Source organism: Melospiza melodia, chromosome 8 (assembly GCF_035770615.1).
Source record: "Melospiza melodia melodia isolate bMelMel2 chromosome 8, bMelMel2.pri, whole genome shotgun sequence".
NCBI classification, from domain to species: Eukaryota; Metazoa; Chordata; class Aves; order Passeriformes; family Passerellidae; genus Melospiza; species Melospiza melodia.
In genome coordinates this window covers 18132595-18148298 of record NC_086201.1, presented here as the reverse complement: position 1 = coordinate 18148298, position 15704 = coordinate 18132595, and the positions used below count along the sequence as shown (strand labels likewise).

The window sequence follows — 15704 nt, the reverse complement described above, 5'->3', positions numbered from 1 at the left end:
GTATTCACTGGGATATTTACAGCAGAAATGGTACTAAAGATTATTGCCATGGACCCTTATTATTATTTCCAAGAAGGCTGGAATATTTTTGATGGTATTATCGTTAGCCTTAGTTTAATGGAGCTTGGTCTTGCAAATGTTGAAGGATTATCTGTTCTTCGGTCATTCAGATTGGTAAATTCCTTGATATTTAATTATTTGCATGCAATTATCTCACTAAAAAAATAAAAATGCTGGTGCCTGCAATAATTAGCATTTTTTGTAAATATAAAATAAATACTTTAATGAATCACATTATTTTTCATATGTGCCTAATTTGCAAGCCATGTTTGGTAAGTAAAAATTTAAGGTGTTTGATACCTTTTAGTATCAAATTATCCTATCAATCATCTATCCAACTGGTATCCTTTGCCAACATAACACTAATAGCTACCTTCTAAGAACTTTGTGAATCTTTACACTGACTTCATTAAGAATAATAAAAGATGAATATCTGTGAAAACATACATATTATCACCAGCAAAAATAATAATGAAATTTTTAATCTTTATATTGTGAACATTACTTTGTGGTACTTGTAAAGAACTTAAGCAGATCCTCTCTTCACATTTATTTTAATGGGCACCAACAATAAACTTTAGTCTCTCCATTACATATAACAGAATCATAACAATCTGACTTTAAGATAACATTTAAATCAAAATATTATTGAGTTTCTACTAGAAATGTATTTTTTTATAGCAACTAGTATCATGCAAAAACTGTGTTTACTGGAGGTACAAGATTAATGATTTAAAAGCCTTTATTACCAATAGTTACCACATTACTTCAAAACCTTATCTCCTAATACACAGAGTAGGAAGAACTGACCTATTTAGCACTACTTGCAATGGTACCCAGCTTCACATAACCTAATAGTTTGGGTAATGAATATTACTTTTAAGGTAATAATTATGATTTGAATGGGCATTGCAATGTCTGCATCATCTTAAGCTTTTGCTTTAAAAAATGGCCTCTATCTAAGCATGGAAGGCCTAATGTAGTGCTGAGGGAATATGAAACTAAGCCAGGAAAGGTGTAGTGACAGTGATAGAAAGTGTAGAAATTTCTAAAATGTCTTTAAGAATTGTTCAAGAATGAGCTGTAACTGGGCGTTTAAAAATAGTAAAATAAAATGTCATACAAACACAAATTACTGCTTTTTTTATTATGTGCATCACTGAAATTAAATTATAAACAATGCATTTTTGACAAATACTCCATGTTCCCTGTTTTATATTAAAATAATAATGTGGTACTACTGAAGAACAAATTAATCTACAGAAATTGGTATGCTCTGCTAAACAACTCGGACCTAGCTTCTATTTTGTAACTAACACTGAAGGCTCATCTGTGTTTTTGTTTTGCAGCTTCGAGTTTTCAAATTGGCAAAATCTTGGCCAACTCTAAATATGCTGATAAAGATTATTGGCAACTCAGTGGGGGCTCTGGGGAACCTGACCCTGGTGCTGGCCATCATTGTGTTCATTTTCGCTGTGGTTGGGATGCAGCTCTTTGGGAAGAGCTACAAGGAATGCGTCTGCAAGATCTCCAGTGACTGTGTGCTCCCTCGCTGGCACATGCACGACTTTTTCCACTCTTTCCTGATTGTATTCCGAGTGCTGTGTGGGGAATGGATAGAAACCATGTGGGACTGCATGGAGGTTGCAGGCCAAACCATGTGCCTTATTGTTTTCATGCTAGTCATGGTGATTGGAAACCTAGTGGTACGTGATGAACAATTTTTTTAACATTAACTCCGATGCAGATGTGCAGGACTTACAGCTAGGCAATGAAAATGTTTGTCATCCTTCTGTTTGGAATTAAAAATTAATCTGAATGTGCTGAATTTTGGGTAAAAACATTTGAAGATTCCCTTTTCCTCTTTTTCATACGTTTCTGTACACTGAAGTACCCCTACTATGGGTACAAGCATTTAGAAGGAAACTCAAATGTCCACTCCAACATCCTGCCATGGAAGCACTGCAGCTAATTTAGAGGTGCTGTTTAATTTTTGGTACTGAACCTTTTGGATTGTTTATGTATTAAAAAAAAAAACAAACCCCAGAGTGATTTGTCATCCAGCTTAAAAAGAAGTAAAAAAGCTTCTAACTCAAGATTGTACAAGAAACCTTTATAGAAAAGTATAAATTCAAGCTGACAACTTAAAATGTAAAATTTCAATTGGAAAATATTGAATTGATGAGTACTTCCTATAAATAAGTGTTATAAAAGGGATGCACCATTTACACTTCTACTTTATTTTTAAGTTTCTTCTCCTGCTAAAATTTGCAGTCAAAATTTCCTGTCTAAATTCTCTTCCTTTAGTGATATTTTTAACATGATTTAAATTTTTTATAAAATAGAATTCAAAATTTTTGTATCTTAGTCATTTACCTGACCTTGCAATCTTGACATTTTACCAGCAGAAAATGTGCAGAGCCCCAAAAAGTTATTTATGATCTGCAACCTGCTCTACTGATTTTTTTAGAATCGTAGAATCATTTACATTGGAAAAGGCCTTTGAGATCATCAAGTACAACTGTTAACCTAGCACAAGTACAACTGTTAACCTAGCACTGCCAAATTTAACACTTCTGATATGATTGTATTTACTACATAGCTGTATTCTCTCATCTTTTAGGTATTGAACCTATTTCTGGCCTTGCTGCTGAGCTCTTTTAGTTCAGACAACCTTGCTGCTACAGACGATGATAATGAAATGAACAATCTCCAGATTGCTGTGGCAAGGATTCAGAAAGGCATAGATTATGTTAAAAAAAAGATACGGGAGTTCATCCGAAAAGCCTTTGTTAGAAAGCAGAAATCTTTAGAGGAAATCAAAGCACTTGAAGAGCTAAACAACAAGAAAGACAGCTGCATTTCCAATCATACTGCCGTTGAAATAAGCAAAGACCTGAATTATCTCAAGGACGGGAATGGAACCACCAGTGGTGTAGGCACAGGCAGCAGTGTGGAAAAATATGTAATTGATGAAAATGATTACATGTCATTCATAAACAACCCAGGCCTCACTGTGACAGTGCCCATTGCACTTGGAGAATCAGATTTTGAAAATTTAAATACAGAAGAATTTAGCAGCGAATCTGATATGGAAGAAAGCAAACAGGTAGGATTTTTCATATCTTAAAATTATTAAATTGTAATCATGCATTTATATGTTTTAGTTACATATTAGGAGTTTTTTAAACTGTAAATTATCCCATGTAATATATTTTATGTTTTAGAATTTTATGTATTATTGAAGAAAAAATATATAATGGTATAATAGAGGATCCTTAGAGTTTACATTTTTAGTATTTTGTTTATTAAAATTTGGAATATATTTTATTTTAAATATTAATATTTCTTTCACAGTTTTATGAGGCTTTAGTACTAGTAAACACTTGATGAAGTATTTTCTGTAGTACCTACATGTGATAAGAATGTATGGAATAAGAGTAGAAGGCAGAATGACCTTGTAATACAGATGCATGCAGAAACAGCTTACTTGAAGTTGTTATGCTGTTATTATTGTGCAAAGTGGCAGAAGTTGGTCTAAAAAACCAATGCCATGTGTTTCAAAATCTAAGTGGCTCAAATACCACAGTGAACAGGTGTTAAGGGTATTCGAGGAAAACTTTGTATATTGGGGTAGTGATCAATGACAAGCTAATAAATGCATTAGCAGAATCTAATTATTTTCAGTGCCAATAGAAATTTAGGAACATTGAGGTTTAAGGGATCAGGAACCATGGATAAATTTGTTTTCAATTACATTAGTAGCTGTGATGTTATGTAATTACTCATTAGTCCAAAAGGGTTTGTTTACCATGAAGAAAGCTCTCCTACAAAGAAGCCCTGCATTCCTGACTTTATCATAGCTGTATATCTAGCATATTTGCCATAATGATGTATTCCTCAGCAATATCAAACTTCACCACATTACACTGATACACAGCCATGAGCCAGTTAATCATGGTATGAGGGTTTTGCTAAAGAACATCAAGAGTGTGTGTTTATTTGCACCTGCAAAAAATGTTGCTCTGTGGAACAATTGTAAGATGAAGAGTAAAATATTCTATCATCTGAGTTGCTCAGTTACGAGACAAACAGTTTCAGTGCAGATGTATAAGATAGTACAGCAGTAGTGCTTATCCATAGTAAATTTAGAATATAAGAGAGACAGGAAGTGTAAAGCAGTGTAAATTAAGAGATCAACTATTATTAAAAAACCCCCAAAATATTAAGAGTGATTCTGGGTCTGAGAGTTAAGTATTTTTCATATAAGCTGGTCTAATAAAATTCGGTTTTCATTTCCAATGAACGTTTTGCAAAGTTTTCTATGTCCTTTCATATATTCTGATGTTTTTTAAAATGACATTACACTATACATTTTCTTCTGTCCTTGTGGCTAACTTTGATAAATACAGTAATGAGCACCTTCCTATTAACTCTGACAAGTTACAAGCCTAAAAATTTCCTGAATATGTTACTTTTTAAAAGGTTTGTAGTATGCATTAGAACATTGTGGGGGGCTGTGCAGATACTGAATTTGTAGTTACGTGACATGTTAGCCTCTGCACTGAAGGAACTTGGGAAGTTCCCATCCACGCCTGGCTAGTCTTTGCCACTTTGCCTCAGAGAAGTTAGGTCACTGGTTGTGCCACAGGTATTATTGGTTTATTTCTCCTGTAAAGGAGATTGAATGGCTCAGTTCACAATGTACTGCCATATATTCTATCAGAACAGCTGAGGAAAAAATTAAGTGCAATGCAAAGGCAGAAACTCCTCTGCTTTCCGGGTGAATATGTGATGTGTGTGCACTCCAAGAAAATGGAGTAAAAGCCCATTGTCAGTTGCTGACCACTTCTGAATGCCAATTTCAAGGTGACTTTCACAAGTCAATTGCTCTGCTCAACCCCACCTTTGCCTGGTTCAGGCATCATATCTTTATCATCTAAGGCCATCCTGAAGTTTCTGGACAGTAATAAATCAAAAGGGATTTTGCTCTTTTTTAATGGATGGTATCTATATGTCTTCAGGAAGAGAAACTAATTAATAAGCAATTTGACAGTGAAAATTTCAGGTAGCTGTAGGAAATCCAGCAGTAAATGATGGATGGTATTTATATTAAGAAATTGTGGAGAAATTTTCAATAGAGTTAAGATAGGTTTAGGACTTGTATGCTGTTTCAGTATTTTCATAGACTGTAGTAGTCAATACCATTGGGAAACTGAAACAATAATGCTTCCATCAAGTTCTGCTCACACACAGCTCTCTGTTGTTCAACTGCCTTACATGTATTCATACAGTGCAAATGTGCATATTGTCAACAGTAATCAGACAGTATCCTGAAAATTGTGAATTCTGTATTAATTTCACTTTCTCCTCTGGATTCCTTATTCCATTCCTTGTGGATGATTTCTATGGAAAGAATAAAGTGGGGTTATTTTATTGAGTGCATAAAAATCCACTGGATTTGGAAGTTCTGGCGTGTGACAGGAATTTGTGAAGTTTCCCAATCTTCTCCTACCAAGTCAAGAGTATTGCTGAATCTTTTGCTGCCTTCTGATTGTCTTTTGAGGAAGGTAACGAGTACATTGGTGCAGTGTTTAAGTTACCTCTCTAGAACAGTATACCATCACTTGCTTTGTTTTGCCTCTCAAGGGGTCCCACTGGGAAAACATTCCTGCTAGAAGGCCTGGTCTACAAAAGGAGGGGTAAGAGATGGGGCAGAACTTTCCCTGCCTTAACTGTGGCAGTACTTAGCACTTAAAATACCCTGAGGATGTATCCCCTATAATAACATTTTATTTAACCACAGAGCTGTGGAAAGCTAGATCTGCACAGAAACTGTAAAATGAATTTTTTTTTCCTCCAGTGTCTTACTGACTGTCACTGATGTTAGGAGCAGAATGATTATTTGAAGTCTGTTGTGCTAGATGGGGGGCATAGCCTGTCTTTTCCTGAGGAATATACCAGGAGCAAGTAATTACTATAGACATTGTAATTGTGGGTGAGTGAGGAATAAATTGTAATATTTCCTCTTTTTTTAATCATACACACTATAGTAGAAAATAACTCCAGTCATCGATCGTTGTTTCGAAGGCTAGCTCTTTTCTTTTTCTTCCCTCCCCCACCCCCCATTCATGCCTTCATGGAAACCCTTTCTAATTAATTTGCAAGTTAATCACTTCCAAAATCTGCCAGAACCTATTCTGGAACCTGACTGCAATTTCTAATACATAGAACTAGAAATTTGAGGACACCTCTTTTTGGATGAACGATAACTTATATTATATTATAAAGTTACTCACTGCTTTAGAGGAATAATTGGCTGAAAATACCTGCAAGAAGTGAACATTTCATTGATACATTGAAGGAAGATTTTTTTAATTATCAGAAAAGAGAAGTGCAATACCCAATGAGATAATCATCAGAAAAGAAACAGATTTCTGCTCTGAAGAAAAGATACTCAAGATCATTACCTTTGAAAATAAATAAATTAGAAATATCTGAAGGGGATAATTTGATTGGTTTTAACATTAGCATGTGGATGCTGGTTTTATTGTGAAATGAGTAAATATGCTAATCTTGCCAAACATAAGACTCCTAACTATTGTATCTTGTATACAACTTAACAACTGTTTGTTAGAGCTGATTGACAGCTTTTTAAATATAGTTTTATATTTCAACATCGAAAAATAATTTCAAATATACTTCTCAGTTATGGAAAACTTTTTTTACAACTAAGGAAATACATATACCTACAGGCCTCAGTCATTCACCATTCCAAAAACCTTTCTATCTACAGGGTATGAACAGTAAATACAAATTCAGATTGGAGAAATAAGACTAGTCAATAGACTTTTGATGAACACAACAGATGATTTTGATAAAATTAAATATATCCTTCATCATCGAGTCTACTGAATTTTGAAAACTGTTAATAAATTCAGTTTTCTGATTGGCTTCATCAGGGCCTTTGTGTCTAGATGAAGTGAAAAAGACAAGAACAGAGTTATTGCATTCCCAAAAGATAAGCATCTTCATAGGGCTTCAATAAATTTCTTAGCCAAAACAGACTCAGCAGGACTTCATCAATTAGTTAGATTTTTTTTTAATCATGTTTAAAATGCCCAGCAATAATAAATTTTTTTCTAAAACTGACTAGTTGTGGGAGAGTATCTTCAGAAGTGACAAAATATTTAAGTTATAGACTAGCTGTGGTTAATGATTTAAACCATATCTCTGGATACACTGACGTTCCATTGTCCAGGCACTGATACAATCCTCATTTGAAACAATGAGATAAAGATTATAGATTTAGAAGTGTATAGCATACTAAATCTGAACTATAAACTTTACACAATGTGATAATTCATCACATTTGAGTTGAAGAGAAATTAAAGATATTTATTTACATCAAGACCAAGGTGCTCTACTATTATTAGAGAGTGAAGGAGGAATGGGAAGGCATACATCTTCAAAGTATTTTGCTTCCTGTATGTACATATTTTTCAAATAAAAGAGGTAATCACATAGTCAGTTAAACAAAGACTAGGACATGAAATAAATAAAACCCTTAACATTTTTATTAATAAGCATTGAGGACTATATAAATACAGGAATAGTTTCCAGATCTGCTAACCATGTCTTAGTTAATTTTATTCATTCCACTTTTATTTATGAATCAGAATTTTTGTGTGCAGATTAGTAGTTCTAGCTTCTATATATCTAATTTCTCTAAAATAAACTAACAAGTTCTGTAGAAAAGTTTGTTGAACATTTCAGGTGGTATGTATTTCCCTTTTTCCAGCTAATAATAAAATATTAATAGTTATGTTTTAATTGTGTTAAAGCCATGTTTGAATTAGAGATTCCAAAAAGAGAAAAACTAGTGATCCTGTGTATTGAACTTCACTACCTACCATTCTTACTTCTCACAGGGGTAAAACCAAGCTGGAGCAATCAAGAATGCAGCTCTGGTGCTTTTTAACCAGGTAGAGCAACGTGTCACCACTTTCACACAGGTTACCTAAGCAAGTTATACATATATATATGTATATATATATAATCACTTTTTAATGGATTTTGACTGGCCTGCATGCTATTCAGCTATGTACCTTCCCTATTCATTGCAAGAGTAGAAACATGCACAGCTGCTCTCTGCTGAGTCATGGGACTCAAGTCACAGCATGGTCAGGTGGGATTGGCAAACCCAACATACATTTTTTAACTCCGCTAATGGTTTTTCTGAATATTTAAATACAGTATTTAGCAATAACTGCATGCTCTTCAGGTTTTGAAGTATGGATCATAAAAGTACTGGAATGTCTTATGCTAAAGAAGCCAAAGAAAAAGGGAGCATGCATAGTTTTTAAAAAATAAAAACAACCCTTTTTGATTCAGCCCTTATAAATGTAAATATTCTATGAAATGTGTTAAATATTTTGAAATAATTTCTGCCATGAGTTCAACTCCTTAATGAATAACATTTGAATTATTGCAGTAGCTACTGGTCTAAAAATTACAGTTATAATTTTAAATCTACAATGCACTGTAATGCAGATCTTCAAGATGCTACGAACTACATGCTATATTCATTTGGACAGTGCATATCTTGAGTTTTATAAACTGGTAGCAAAGCAAACTATTTCATAATTGCTAAAATTACACCTAGCAAAAAACTCTCCCAAAAGAACTATCGAAAGCTAAACATTTAACAACTTCTCTTTTCTTAAACCCCTTTATAAATAGAGGTGCTTGGAATGTGTTTCACGATAGCGTTCCATAAATGAGTTGGGGGACTCATTTGTGTAAATTAGCAAGTCTAGGGAGTAGTCAGCACCATTTTTATAAAATTGCACTTCTATCTATTTATCCTAAGGATTTTTTTCATTATAGGCAAACATGCCATTGATGAGTAATTGGCAGAGCCTTCAAGAATAGTGACAAGAATAGCAATTATAACACAGGAGCCAAAGTTATGTGAAACTAAGGAGGTTAAATGATTCTAGTAAAACGAGGCATCAAAATTTGGAGTAGATTGAGATTTCAGTCCTGTAGTAGGATTGAAAGCTGTTTTCCTTCAGACAGAGTTTCACTGGCTTCAAAAGGATCACCAAGTGGTTAATTTTATTTATTTGATTATAGTGTGGCTTGATCTACCTATTGTGGTCTAAATTGCCCAGAGATGCTAAAAACATTAATATTGGTGGGTATTCTGAAAATTCTCAGATTTTAATGAACAAATTTTGAACCAAGATATGCTTCAAACACCAAATAAAACTCTAAGGAGATTTTAAAATTTTATTCTAACATTTTATAAAAGTCAAAGGTCATAAGATCTGAGATGTAAAGCCAGTTTAGAATCACCTTGGAATCTCCATTAATTTATATTTTTTCACTCAATTACAGTGCAGCTTTCAAGACTGAAAAGATAAAACCACATGGCTGAATTACTAAAGGCAATTTGTAATGGCTGAATCCTTTTATTTTATTGTCACTTGAATCATGAAGCCGTTTGTAAAGCTTAAAACTTCAGTAGCCTGCTCTTGCTCTTATTGAAATTTAGAATAGAATCAAATGAGAGCAAGACTGGGTCTTAAGTGAATGCATTTTCTTGTAAATGGGCACATTAACACGCTGTTGGTCAAAGCTTGTTTTAATGATCGAAGCTGTTGATAAGAGATGCACTGCTCTGAAAGAACATTATGGAGGCTGATTGTACATACATTAACCAGGTATCTGGGTGGGTGATGAAGCATTTTTTCCTTTTATATCCTACACAATAATATTTATAATACTGTTTTCAGAAAAATATTATCCCACTGAGGTAGTTGGATTGTTTCTTTTATTTTCGTGTGTGATTTCCAAAGTACTGCTAAGGCTTCTGCTCTAGTCAAGCATGTTGTTTTGCTGATTCAGGCCTTGAGAATGCTGCATCATAAGCAATTGCTTTCAAATGTTTCCTTATAAAGGAAAATGTGATATCATTGAAGATGCAAATAAATATTTCCAGGGCATGGTGTGTTCTAGAGGCTGATAATCACATTTATGAGCTGATAAGAAGATTGTGCTAATCCATCATGTATCTTGAGCTTCCTATTAGTTTTATTAGCTTTATTGCTAGAAAGAATATCATTAATGTCACCTTATTTAAAAATGTATTGGTTCTTTCCTAATTTAGGGTCTTGAAGCAAAGAAGAGGAGTTTTATTAAGTAATGATGTTTTTCTCTTAATAATGCAGTTTTTTGAGATTACATGAAAAATAATGAAGAGAGTACTTTATGTGAAAATTACTGAATGGAATTATAGTAGTTTTTGTTTGTACTGGTTATAAGTGGCACTTCTGTGACTTGGTATTAGCAGCTATGCTGACAGAACTATCTGCAGCAGAGTTTACGTGGGAAGATGCAGTTAAAAATTTGACTGCCTTTTAATTTGCTCTCAGATTTATAATGGATGCCTACTATCTATGAACCTTTATCATGCTACTATTAAGTCAATAATTTATTTAATTATGATGGAGCAGGCCATGAATTAATTTTACTTTTCCTAAGTTGGTTGCGACATAAAATTATTTTTACAATATTTCAGTTTTATTTAATGAAGAAACTGCCTATCATTCCACTGGAAGGTTTCATATTCCTTGGTATTTCCATGATATACAAGAAGAGAGTTAATTCAACAGTATTAATTTTTAAAGAGAGACAGCCTTATGTGTGGATAATAAGTTGGTGTGCTAATAATGTTTAATGCAGTGTACATTACCAGGTATTTTTGTTGTTAATGTAATAGAGAAAGTGAAATTTAAAATATTCTCACAGTGAGATACACAGTATTTTAACTCAGACTCACAGATTTATGTGACCAGTAATAAAATTATTCCATTTAGAGGCAACATGGCTGGAACTATTTTACCTATATAAATTTCAGAAATTATAGAGGAAGTGCAATATGAGAAGTTAAACACAGTATTTTTGGTCACAATACAGCAACAACCATGGGACCTGAAGTCTGAGAGACCTGATATTGACTACATATTGTGTTGTCAAAAGGCAGCTTCTTGAAAATTATCCCTGAAATTATCCATCATTCAACATGATTTTTTATAAAACTTCATTCACATCATGTAAAAGTTAAATATGTGGAAATAATTCCTTCCAAAGCTGTATTAAGGTATATGTGCCACTTCATTTCTGGCAGAAAAGGCCCTAGCTGCCCGTACATTTTCCTGAAGAGAGTGGGTTTCAGCTGAAGAGTTAAATAACTAGTTTTAATTTTCAGCAGTGTCTCCAAAGAAGAAGAGAATACATGGAAGTGCCTCTTTCAAGAAACAAGATACTGTTTATTATTTGTTACAAAATCTAAACAGTATGGGATTTTCCTATTCTAAAAATATCACTATCTTGAAAACTAAATGTGACAGGTTGTTGATATTAAGCACTCTCTCAACAAAATTGTGTAGAAAGGTCTTCATACTTTCTAAATATGACCTTCCTCCAAAGGTCAAAGGACATGATCAGTTCTGCTTAGCTAAAAGCACAAATCTGCCCAGCGCTGGAATGCCCTTTTGTTACATCAGTACCTGCAGCATTTAAAGTATTTAAGTGAGAGGTGCATTTTACATCCCTCGTGAAATTCCTGTGTACAACTACTACATGTGATAGATCAGATGAATTTCACTGCCACGATTTCTTTAATGTTGCTTTCTGATTACAAGCCTTATTTCACAGTCAAGGAGAAAGTATTTTGGATGAAATTATTACAACAGTACAGTCAACTGAAAACAATTTACAAACACTATGTCTGGGAAACAGAATTATAAAATTTACATGTCATTACTGTGGTTTTACTTTTAATAATGCATATTTATAAATTTGTCGTTCTTTAAAAGTTAGACTGGCATGATTTGATTCAGTACCATTTTTTAACAGAATATGTATCTAATGAGAAAAAAATTGTTCTGTGGAACTTTACTTACAGAAACTAAATGCATCAAGCTCATCAGAAGGCAGCACTGTTGATATTGCTCCTCCTGGAGAGGGCGAGCAAGCAGAAATTGAAAGTGAAGAAGCTCTTGAACCAGAAGCCTGTTTTACTGAAGGTTGTAGAATAACTGTTGACTTAGAGATGTATTACTAAAATGACATTGTTACTAAGCACATTTAGCTTCTTGAGGGTTTCAAATATGCTGTACTTTCATGTCCTCAAAAATCAAAAGAAAATATTTTTAGCCCAGAATGGTAGAAATCTGATGAAAAAAACAGTTTCCCTAGGCTTTAAGTAACTTCATATATCTGGCCACTGCATACAGCTTGTAACTAAGAAACTTCCTTAACTTTTCTACTGGTGAAATGCTTTTCAGCTATTTGAAAGGGCCCTTGAAATTTGGAAGAAATAAATTTTTGTGTGACTCCATCATCAAATAGAACAGTTACATGCTAACAGTCAAAAATATTGATTTTTTTTTTTTGACTTCTTTCATAATTAAGTATACCATAGTCTAGTTTCTCTCCAGATTAGTTTTCTTAATTCAGATATTCATCATCCTGTGTGATGTGATCGCCTATTCATCATTTCATTTACTTTTTAAAAACCATATAAAACTAGTAAAAGCTGCTAATAATATATACTACAGTAAATATTGACTTTGAAGTAATTGGCATTTGGATACTAACATTTCTTAATCTAATGCAGGTTGTGTACAGAAATTTCCATGTTGTCAAGTAAGTATAGAAGATGGCAAAGGAAAAACTTGGTGGAATCTTAGAAAAACCTGCTACAGCATAGTTGAGCACAACTGGTTTGAGACTTTCATTGTATTCATGATTCTCCTCAGCAGTGGAGCACTAGTAAGTAAAACAAAATTGCAGATGCTGAAGTATTTTGAGATCACTTAGGAGCAAAAATCAAATTTGCTTCAGAAAGACTTGCTTTGCTTGTAGCTGTATAAAATTCTCTACATTTCATCCTTCCAGACTGGAAAGAAACTTGACCCAAACCTGAAGACAGCATAGCCCCTCAAAGTTTAAGTTGCCTGCCAATTTTCAGCATGTTTGTCAAGACATTTGAGTACAAAGTGGTATTGTTAACTGTGAATATATAGCTAAATATATTGGTTTAAGTCTTGAATTCCTCCTAATCTGATCTACTTTTTGAATTTTGATTGTGAAAGACCGTAGTAAAAAATGGAATAATTACTTCATTCTATTCCTATTTTGAAGGCAAGAGATATGGAAGACTGCAGCAGCAAATTAAACATAACAACCACTATCCAGACAGATTTGCATGAAACTTTCCAGCTTCACTCAAGCTGAACATTTCCTACAATATCAATGTGCATAGTTGTATATTCTAGCAAATACATTACTTTTTAATTTTATTGTTTAGACATAAGTTTTATCTAACTGCTTTCTAGAAAGCAATATAATTATTTGTAATAGATATATAAGAAAAGGGGGTTTTTCTGTCTATATGAAAGTTTCTTAAATACCGCAGAGGATAAAAAAAACTGCTGTGAGTTTCTTTCTTCATTCATTAGTAAAACAGATTTTTTAAAATTTTTTTTTAACTCCAGACAGGTCTCCTATTGTTCCAATTAGTACTATGGTTCAAGATGGAAAACATATAAAATAAGAGAATGAAGAAAAACAAGGGGAAATATTACCTCTTCTCTAATTAATTTTTATTGTTTATTCCTTAATTTTATCATGCATATTCTGTGAAACAGGTGTGATACCTCAATATATTTTTATAGGCTTTTGAAGACATATATATTGAACAGCGCAAAACTATCAAGACCATGCTGGAATACGCTGACAAAGTTTTTACGTATATTTTCATTTTGGAAATGCTTTTAAAATGGGTAGCATATGGTTTTCAAATATATTTTACTAATGCCTGGTGCTGGCTGGACTTCCTGATTGTTGATGTAAGTACAAATTAATATTTTAAAATTCCCTACAGTAAAGTTTCTGCATTGTAAGATTCATTAGTAGATTAATATTATAAATGTACAAAAAAGAGTTCCCATTTTATAGTTACACTGCATTAGTAATGGCCTGCAGTAATTTGGAGGTGTTATTTAAAGTCCATTCATATGCTAAAAGGAAAAGGATGGCTGCCTATCAGTTTGTCCATTCTTCATAGTAAATATGTTCATACAAACAATGTATCAAACTTGAGATTTTATGAGGAAAAAACCTAATTTTTAAGCATGCCATCATTAATGAACTCTGACCATGCTACCTTATTCCTTAGAAAATAAGATAGTTCATTCTTCAAGTTTCTTTGAACACTTCAGTTTTTCAAATGAAACGATTCATTTGGTCGAGATTTTATCTAAGTTCTCAGAACTCTTTAACTGAAAACTATCCTGTAATCATTTCTAGTAAAACCAGAAAGTCAGTGGCTGTTTGATCTAAAAAATAATTGGTTTTAATGGACTGACAATGTGCAATAGCTAAATCAGCTATGACTTGGCAGGGTTTGTGATAGAGGAGGATACAAGGCTCCTTGGCTGCCTTCCCAGCTGTGATACACTTCTGTGCAAAGGCCTTGCTTATGTTGTCAGAAGGGATCAAAGCCGGTTTTGCTCTCAGAATATTTTGGTCTCTTGCCTCGCACATTATCTGACCCAGTTCATTGCCTATACATGCCTTCAGCATGGAACTGAGAGATGGCATCTGAGGGCAATTGTGCACTTACAGTAATTTCTGCCCATGCTACCATATTTCTTGAGATGTTTGCATAAATTCTGGTCGCTTCAATACTTATTTCATATGTATAGAGAAATTTATCATATTTGTAACTCCCACAGGAAAAAACCACTAGCTAGAGTGGCCCATAATTCAAAATATATTATCTCTTTTTTCTTTCCAGACTGAGTTAGTTTTGTTACACAGTTAATCTCTAGCTCTGTCCTGAAAATCTACACTAGAATAAAGCAGTGTGAATGGTTTTCCTAAGAGGATGTTAATGAAGTAGAGAGATGCACTCTTACAGGATTGTGTTAAACAATGTCGGGTTTTTTCTAGATAATTAACAACTCATGTTTTAATTATTCTTTTTGCACCTTAAGGCTAACCAGATTATCCTAAACCCTACTCTGTGATTTCCTAGTTTAACCTCAGAGATGCTCTTATCTGAGCAGGCTTTCAAATTTAAAAACACATCACTATAAGGAAAGCAGCTTGTGTTGCTAACTTTTTTCCATAGTTCATAATTTTTTAAACAAAAACATGAATAAATAAATTGGAACTTTCTACTGTTCAAGAATTATTTTCAATGTTCTAGTAAGAGGTAAAAAATGCCTTACTGTGTTTAAGGCTAACTCAGCAATTTCTTCGGCACCACCAGCACTTGAAAGAAACGTGAACTAATGTTATCTTCCTATAGAAAAGCAGCCTCTGCACTGCTTTAAGTGGCAGTTTAAAGAGGTGTGATTCAGCAGCATTCTGCCAGTGAGAACACCAATGTCTCCTTCTTCAATGGAAGTGACTAAAGTTAATCAGATTGTTTAATTCCATTCTCTAAAATTATTCAAGAGTAAACACAGATAGTCCTTTAGGGCTTTGACCTTTAATATCTCACTGTGACAAGTAGGCACAGTTGCTTTCACTGATTGTGACGAAATTAGATTTTGAAAATTACA

The 15704-nt window shown here is 33.6% G+C and overlaps 1 protein-coding gene across 1 annotated transcript in view; it reads left to right on the top strand.

Annotated features, from left to right (window-relative positions):
- The window catches only part of LOC134421294 (sodium channel protein type 2 subunit alpha-like), a 67477-nt gene that overhangs the window by 35677 nt on the left and 16096 nt on the right, over positions 1–15704 (top strand). The window contains exons 17-22 of the mRNA XM_063162022.1: positions 1–174; positions 1410–1766; positions 2684–3169; positions 12035–12155; positions 12749–12903; positions 13809–13982. Of these exons, the coding sequence (XP_063018092.1) occupies positions 1–174; positions 1410–1766; positions 2684–3169; positions 12035–12155; positions 12749–12903; positions 13809–13982 (1467 nt within the window). The remainder of the gene's footprint in view (positions 175–1409; positions 1767–2683; positions 3170–12034; positions 12156–12748; positions 12904–13808; positions 13983–15704) is intronic.